General features: G+C 51.4%; 1 protein-coding gene across 2 annotated transcripts; it reads left to right on the plus strand.

Moving 5' to 3' along the window:
- Positions 1-932: 932 nt before the first annotated feature.
- Positions 933-5780, plus strand: VCPKMT (valosin containing protein lysine methyltransferase). 2 transcript variants are annotated; one of them, XM_041410100.1, is made up of 6 exons: positions 933-1164; positions 1295-1405; positions 1875-1947; positions 3510-3629; positions 4640-4744; positions 5348-5780. In XM_041410100.1, exons 1-6 carry the CDS (start codon positions 953-955, stop codon positions 5360-5362), a joined length of 636 nt encoding a protein of 211 aa, XP_041266034.1. In that variant the 5' UTR covers positions 933-952; the 3' UTR covers positions 5363-5780. The 2 variants fall into 2 exon arrangements, with proteins under 2 accessions (XP_041266034.1, XP_041266043.1); XM_041410109.1 differs by lacking the exons at positions 933-1164; positions 1295-1405; positions 1875-1947; positions 5348-5780 and adding exons at positions 2515-2583; positions 4828-5304.
- Positions 5781-8493: the final 2713 nt, after the last annotated feature.

The following is an 8493-nucleotide window of genomic DNA, read 5'->3' on the forward strand; positions in this document are numbered from 1 at the left end:
TAACATTTCAGTTGCTTCATAATTAGAGGGGTAGGTAAAAAGAACAACAAAAAAACTGCTGGAGTGGAAAAATGGGACATTTGGGTTTGAAGTTGGTTCATGTGGGAAAAGGCAATTCCCTCAGAAAACTTCTTCCCAAGGGGAATCTGCCGACCACCAAGAGGCCTCCCATTGCTCTAAAAGGAATGAAGAAATAAAGTAATAAAAAAACTTTATTCCACATATCCAAGGGGGGGAAAAAAATCTAAAACGTTTGCATTTCAAGATGTCAATGCAGAATCAACTCATATTTAGTTCCTTGATTAAAACCTTTTTTATGAGTTTATTAAAACCTTTTTGTAGGTTTGTTAAGACCTTTTTGCAAACTAAGTCCTTTTCTATAGGTTTATTAAAACTTTTTTCATAGGTTTATGAAGACCTTTTTCATAGGTTTATTAACCTTTTTGTAGGTTTGCTAAGACCTTTTTGTACATTTATTAAGACCTTTTTGAAGTTTATTAAAGCCTTTTTGTACGTTTATTAAGACCTTTTTTGTAGACTTACTAAGACTTTTGTAGGTCTATTAAAACTTTTTTCTAAGTTTATTAAGACCTTTTCTGTAGGTTTGTAAGACTTTTTAAGTTGTGTGAGGGCGGTTTGTAACAAAACCTTCAGGAGGGCTCAGGCTGGAGCGGGTCAGGAGGGATGAGGGAGCGGCTGCTGAGGGCTCCGCGCTCCCTCACGGCCGCGGCTGCCTGGAATCAATTCCGGCTGGGCAGGGCTGCCGGAATCCTGGAACCATTCCGGCTGGACAGGCCTGCCGAAATCCTGCCATCATTCCGGCTGGAAAAACCTCCATGCCCACGAATCCCAGCCTCTCCCGCCGCCCGGAGCGGGCGGGCAGCGCCGTCCCCTCACGGCCCGCCCGCCATTTCCTGGCGGGGCGGGGCCGCGCCGCCTCAGAGCCGCGGCCATGGCGGGCTTCGTGAGGGAGCTGGAGCGGCGGGCCGGGCCGGCGCTGCGGCTGGAGCAGCGGGCGGCCGGCGGCGTGGGCTGTGTGGTGTGGGACGCCGCGCTGGTGCTCGCCAAGTTCCTGGAGACCGGCGCTTGTCCTCTCGCCCGCCGCCACGTCCTGGAGCTGGGCGCGGGCACCGGCGCCGTCGGCATCATGGCAGCCACGCTGGGGTGAGAGGATTCCCTGCCCGGCGCTGTCTGCTCCCTCACACCCTTTCGATTCCTTTAAACCCTATTTTCTGTGCTGTGCGGAGTGTCCCCTGCCATGGCGTTGCTCCCTAACCACGTGTGTGTGTTACAGGGCGAACGTGACGGTCACAGACCTGGAGGAGCTGCAGGAGCTGTTGATGGTTAATATTGAGAATAACAAGCACCTGGTCACAGGGTCCGTCCGAGCCAAGGTACTGAAATGGTTTGTATGAGCCTTTATTTAATGTCTCTGTCCAGCTTTAACGGGGATTCTGGGTTCAGGTTGAAAGAGAATCGGTTTAAATGGGATATTGGGAATTCCTGGCTGGGAAGGTGGGAAGGTCCTGGCACAAGTGCCCAGGGCAGTGTGGCTGTCCCTGGAAGTGTCCCTGGAAGTGTCCAAGGCCAGGCTGGACAGGGCTTGGAGCAGCCTGCGATAGTGGGAGGTGTCCCTGCCATGGCAGGGGGAGGAATGGGATGGGATTTAAGTTCCCTTCCCACCCAAACCAGTTTGAGATTCTGTGATTCTGCACTGGCATCTTAAATTGCTGAATAACTTCAAAACACCGCTGTGAGAGGGAAACTTAATGTGAAAACGCAGTAGTTAACTTCGTGCTCAGTCCTTTAGTATGTGTTATTACTAAAACTTGTTTCCACTTTTTGTTGGTCTTCTTCTTGTTTGTTCTTTTTAGGGGTGAAGATGTAACAGAATTTCAGCCTCCCCCCGATTATATACTCATGGCTGATTGCATTTACTATGAGGAGGTAAATGAGGACTTTGCTAAACCCCTGCAGAAAGGTTTCTTGGGAAGGGGGTGGGATCAGTGTGTTTAGTGTGAGAAGTGTTCAGACAAATATTGTGCTCGTGTCATGGTCCCTGTGATTTATAGGAATATGTAGAACAAAAGGCATTTTTGATAGATATAAGGCCATTTGACATAAAACCAGAGACTATTTTTATGTTAAAAATCCCAAATTGAATATTTGTGCCTTTTCCCCCCCCTTTTTTTTTTACATTGGGAGGGGTGAAGCGAAATGTGAACTGTTGAAATCATTGGTCAATGAAATTTAAGAGTGCTACATCTGCTGTTTGGGTTCTCCTCACTCTTTCCTTGGGAAGGCAAGAGAAGAAATCCTGCCACAGCTCAGTGGTTGTTGTAGTCTGCCTCGTGTCCTCAGCTGGAGCTTGTAGGATGTGCACAGAGATGTGAGAGGGAAACTTAATGTGAAAACGCAGTAGTTAACTTCGTGCTCAGTCCTTTAGTATGTGTTATTACTAAAACTTGTTTCCACTTTTTGTTGGTCTTCTTCTTGTTTGTTCTTTTTAGGGGTGAAGATGTAACAGAATTTCAGCCTCCCCCCGATTATATACTCATGGCTGATTGCATTTACTATGAGGAGGTAAATGAGGACTTTGCTAAACCCCTGCAGAAAGGTTTCTTGGGAAGGGGGTGGGATCAGTGTGTTTAGTGTGAGAAATGTTCAGATAAATATTGTGCTCGTGACATGGTCCCTGTGGTTTATAGGAATATGTAGAACAAAACTGGAAAAGGCACTTTTGATAGATATAAGGCCATTTGACATAAAACCAGAGACTATTTTTATGTTAAAAATCCCAAATTGAATATTTGTGCCTTTTCCCCCCCCTTTTTTTTTTACATTGGGAGGGGTGAAGCGAAATGTGAACTGTTGAAATCATTGGTGAATGAAATTTAAGAGTGCTACATCTGCTGTTTGGGTTCTCCTCACTCTTTCCTTGGGAAGGCAAGAGAAGAAATCCTGCCACAGCTCAGTGGTTGTTGTAGTCTGCCTCGTGTCCTCAGCTGGAGCTTGTAGGATGTGCACAGAGAGCTGAGGGAAGCTGCAGGAAAAGGGAAATAACCTGACAAACCCCATGTCCCAGTGCCCTTCCAATGGCTTTACCAGCCCCTGGCATTGTGTCCCTGCCTCTTGGTCCCATTTCCCTTCATTGTGGTCTGGATCTGAGCCATCCTCCAGGAATAATTGAGAGAACTCTCATTTTTTAAACACACTGAGGAATACTCATTGCTGTGTGCCTCCAGGAAATGCCCACTCAGCAATGTGGGATGTTTCTGGCTTGGATTCCAGTTCAGTTTTCTTGGTCACTCTGGGAAATTCTTCTCCTGTGAGTCCCCTTTTCTCCTCTGCTTCCCAGCTTTTTCCCCATATTCTTCTTGTCCCAGTTAAAGCACTAAAAATAACTCCCTGAAAAGTGAAACTGGGAGGTTCTCTCTTGGGTGAGGACTTCAGCTAGAGTGAAATGAACTTGAAATCCACGTGGGAAATGTTTAACCTTTTTTGGGCAGTCCTTGGAGCCCTTGCTGAAGACCCTGAAGGACCTGACAGGCCCTGCCACTTGTGTCCTGTGCTGCTATGAACAGAGGACTGTGGGGAAGAACCCTGAAATTGAGAGGAAATACTTTGAAGTAAGTGAGTTTGAAGCATATTTTCTTTTAGGCTGTTCCATTGAAAGCAGAGGGAAAATACAAAGTTTTGCTCAGGAACTCAAAACTCTTTCCTGAGTGATGGAGGTGCTTCTGAAAAAAAATCCTTCTCTCTAATGAGAGCCCATTAATAAGTGTTTTAATTGAATGTTCCAGCTGTACTTTGTGTGCAGGTGAGGAAAAGCCACACAGGGAACAGCTGTGGGGGGATGATGGTCAGTGCAGATTTAACTCTGCACCTGAGGTGGCTGCTGAGAAGCAGATCTTGTGCAGGATTATATATAATAAATATAATATTGCAAAAAATGGGAAAGGGTGAGAATTCCAGGGGGTTGGTAGGCGTTAATCAAGTACCTGTTTGGTAATTAGTGCCTCACACTCTTGAGGGGCCCTGGCAGTGAGGAGGGCTGTGCTCAGCTCTGCTGAGGTGCTGCTCCCACAATAAACTCAACAGGTGTTGGTGTTTCTGGCTGATTTCTGTGGGTTTTTTTGTGATTTATTTCCTTGTTTGCCAGGTTCAGCCCAGGCAATCTGAGCACAGCCCAGAGCTGATGCTGGGGGATTTTAGACTGGTTTTTTCTCTCCTTTTCCAACCAGTTGAGAGGGTTGGCAGACAGGTGCTGTGGTTTGCCTTAGCATTTTAGGGATTGAAGCAAAGTCATGGATTCACAGAATAATTTAGGCTGGAAAAGTCCTCTGAGATCATCAAATTCAACCATCCCCAAGCAGTGCCAAGGCCACCACTAAGCCATTGTCCCCAAGTGCCACATCCACACGTCTTTTAAATCCCTCCAGGAGTGTTTCACCACAAGTTTAAATAGATTTTCCTGCGAGTCTGTAGCTTTAGGTTAGTGCTGGAGCAGCGTCCTGGTTCCTGGGATCCTAGTGGGTGCACTGGTGATTGGCCAGCACCGAGCCCACCACACTCAGTTTAAATGAGGGTGAAGTGCTGCGTGTCCGGAATGGTTGTGGAACTGTTCTTTGTGGAACAGCTGCTTCAGAGGGACTTTGAGCTGGAGAGAATTCCCCTGGATAGGCACGACGAGGAGTATCGGAGCGAGGACATCCACATCGTGAGCATCCACAGGAAGCAGACGGTAGGTGCACAGAATCCAGGACGCTTTGGGTTGTTGGGAAGGGACTTTAAAGCTCATCTCATTCCACCCCCTGCCATGGGCAGGGACACCTTCCACTGGAATGGTTCGTGGCACCAGCACAGCAACTGCTGCCCGGAATTCCCAGAGCTGAGCACTCCAGGGGTGGAGCTCCAGACTGGCTGTGGAGTTTGGGACCCTGTGGAACCACAGCCCTGCTGTACAAAGGAGCTGCTTTGTTCCCAAACCTGGTGCTCCAGGTGCCAGCCTTCCTCTTCAGCGCTATCTTTGAGCTTCACACTTCTGCTTCCATGCACTGGTGGGGTGGGATCTCCAAACTGGAGTTTAGAGGCACCAAAGTAATAAAAATAAAATGCCTGGTGCTGCTTTTGGCACCGTGGGCTCTGCTGTGCCACCCCCTCCCCAAAACCAGGCTCTAGATGTGATACTCAGCAGCTGCCAGGACTGCTTTGATCATTTTGGGGTTAACTGATGAAGCGTGAAGAAAATACTTTGCATATTGTGCTGACACAACATGCAGGCTCAGCTCTCGAACAAAACCAGGCCGCTTAAAAATCTGTCATCTTTGTGAAAATCTCTTGACAGAATTTCCCATCGTGAGACCTTTGAGCACGGGATCTGTCCCCTGGCAGAGCTCTGGACAAGCGGGGATGGGATAACACCGCAGAGGGAATGTCTGCGGTGCGGTTGTGGCTCATCTGCACCGAGCAGCTTCTGGCCGGCCGGCTCGGCAGCCGAGGTGTCCGACAGCGCCTTCCGGCCGGACAGCTCTGGGCTGGCCGCGTCTGCGGCCCGGGGAGGCGGGGAATGGAGCCGGGGCGGCGGGGAATGGAGCCGGGGCGGCGGGGAATGGAGCCGGGGCGGCGGGGAATGGAGCCGGGGAATGGAGCCGGGGCGGCGGGGAATGGAGCCGGGGCGGCGCGGGGCCGGCTGCTGCGGGAGCGGCGCTGCCGAGCGCTCACCGAGGAAAGCGCCGGGAGGGGCTCGAACGGCCGGTCAATAAAACTTTGGCACGGGAGTTGGGTTTCGCCTGGTGGGTTGCTCATTCGTCCTGTGCTTCCTGTGTCATTCCCTCCTGGGAGGCTCGTTGCAGGAGCTGGGGCTGTCGTGGTGGTGGTGGTGGTTCCTGCGCAGATGAAACGTGCCTGTGCAAAATCGTTCTGCCTTCTGTTTTCACCTGTGCTTTTCCGGTGCAAAGATGTGCAGTGTTCAAGTTTGACACCTTCAGGTTATTCTGGTGAGCAGGTTCCTTGTGGCTGTTGGTGTTTCTGCCTCGTGGAGCTCAGTGGTGGCTTAGAGAAGGAATTTTGCAGGAATTCTCACTTTTCTGTGGTGGAAGCAGCTGTGGAAGTTGGGTCTGTGACAGAGGCACGAGTTACTGTGGCTGAGTTTTTTCTAAGACACTGCTGGATTGGGAAGAGCTTTGTTTGCAGGCTCCCAGGAGTTTCCTGCACCTGCCCTGAGTTCAGGCTCCCTTTATCTCCAGTAAGAGAATTCCTTGCAAAGTTCCCACATCCTAAAACGCTGTCCTGGCTTGCCGAGCGCGGCGGCGATGATTAGCGAGCGCGAGAACCTAATTTGTCAAACCACACGTGTTATTTGTTACCTTGTTATGAAAAGAGCTCCTTAATTACCCAGTGGCCCGCAGGAAGGGATTTACTGGAATGTTTATACCAATGTGGCTTCCCAAGTGGAAGCTCTTATTCCAGAAAAATGAGGAAAAGATCCCCAAATCCCAGCAGTGGTGGGGATGATGTCCCAGAGCACAAAGGGATGGTGTCACACTGGGACACTCTGGCACCCTGCTTGGTGGTGAGGGAGATGCAGAGGGGAGCAGCCTTTCCCAAGGGTTTGGAGCTGGTGGAATAACTGTGTTTTATCTACAGGATATGTGGTGTCAGCACTTCCTTTTGCACAGGGCTCGGATCTCTTCTTCAGAAGAAAAAGGGAAGAAGTTGTGCTTTTTCTTCCCTGCTGGCTGCTGCTCTGCTGTGCCCTCAGCTTTGGGCCTGCGTCACCCAGGTTGTGACTGTCCCTGAGTGACAGGGACCTCGTGGGAGGGGGCTGGGTCGTGTCACGCCCTGCGTCACCTCCTGTCACCGGGCGAGGGGATGTAAAACCCAGCTGCTGCTGCTGCTCTGCAGCTGCGAGAGGAAACTGCTGCTAACCAGGGCAGCAGGGCGGGCCCCCTGTCCCCAGAGCCACCACGGGAAACGGCTGCTTTTTGGGGAGAAAAAAGGGCTTTGGGAAAGGGGGTGAGATCCACCTGGGGCTCAGCTGCACTGTGTCTGGAGAGGCTGCCTCCTCTGAACTAGGAGAGGGTGTGGAGCCCTCATGGGAAATGGGATGCGAGGGAGGTGGTGATCCTGCCTCTTGCCAACCTCTCTGTTCTCTCACCTGTCCTGTTTGTCCCAGTTGGACTTGTCCTGATTCCTTGGAGAGAGAGTGTTTTGGTGCCTCCTCCCTTAAACACAGGCTCTTTGGAGAAGTCTGGCTGTAACAGAGTCAGGCTCTGCCCAGCCTCTGGGGCATAGCAGGTGCTCTGGAGAACTCATATCCCTGGCAGTTCCTCCTGCCATGCCAGCCCAAATCTGTCCCAGCTCTCCATGTGAGAGAGCTCACCCTGGGCTCTGCCTCCAGGCTGGCTGTGGTGGGAACTAGCAGCACCAAATCCACCACATCCCAGCTGGGTACCCGCCCTGTGCCTCACCTTGCTGAGATTGGTTGTGTCCTCACAAGAGAGAGAGCAGAAACCTCCCTGTGCTGCTGCTGTGGGAGCTGGTTTAGTGTCACAGGCAGAGACATTTGGGAGTTTGAGGAGTTTGCCTGAAGTCATGCTTAAATTGTGGATAATTTTCTGGCATGGTTTCAACACCAGCCCAAGCCATGGGAAACTGCGTGGGCTGAGGTGCGAGGTCACGCGTGATTTTCCTGGGAGAGCCGTGGTGTTCCTGTGCTGGCTCAGCCCACAGCCCTGGAGGGTGCTCTGCCCTGTCCCTCTGGTGACAGCAGTGGCAGTGCCACCATCCTGTGGTGCCTCTCCAGGGCTGCTCACTGCTGGCTGTGGCAGCCAGTGGAGTTGTTCCAGCTCCACTTGGATCGAGGGCACACGGTCCAGGAGGGAGCACAGTGTGCAATGCCAGCTCAGCACCAGCCACGTCAGTCACTGATGCCTTCTTGTCATGGTGTCAGGAATATTTTTCCCTTTTCTAGGACAAGCAGGAGATGCAGGGTAGCTGCCAGGAGGAGTGCTGGTGTCCAGATCTGGCCATCCATGAGTGATTCCTGGTGCTGCTGCAGAGCCCCTGGGACTGTGTGAGGCCGGGACCTGCTCCCACACATCCCTCAGGGCTGGTGGCTTTGCTTGGGAAAATGTTCTCCCCAGCTGTGTAATCGTTTTCCATGGCATGTAGTCCTGGACAAATGGATTCTCCTCTTAGAAAATGGCACTTCTTGCCTGCAGCATTAAGGAAGAGGGTTTTTATTCCTGTGGATCTGCTCTCGCTCCCCCCAGCTGCAGTGGGCTCCCGGTCCGTTAAACGGTGTCTAGGGCTGATTGTGTGGCTGCTGCTGCTGTTGTGCCACTTCCTGAGCCCCAGCCAAGGGGCAAACAGCAGGGTGACAGTCACTCAGCAGCTCAGTGACAGGAGGTCACATCCAGGGGCTCTCCTATCCCTGCTGCACCTGCCCACACCTCATGGGGCCCTGGGAGGTGGGCAGTGCATGGAGGG

Source organism: Onychostruthus taczanowskii, unplaced genomic scaffold (assembly GCF_017590055.1).
Source record: "Onychostruthus taczanowskii isolate IOZ18803 unplaced genomic scaffold, ASM1759005v1 scaffold100, whole genome shotgun sequence".
Classification (NCBI taxonomy): Eukaryota; Metazoa; Chordata; class Aves; order Passeriformes; family Passeridae; genus Onychostruthus; species Onychostruthus taczanowskii.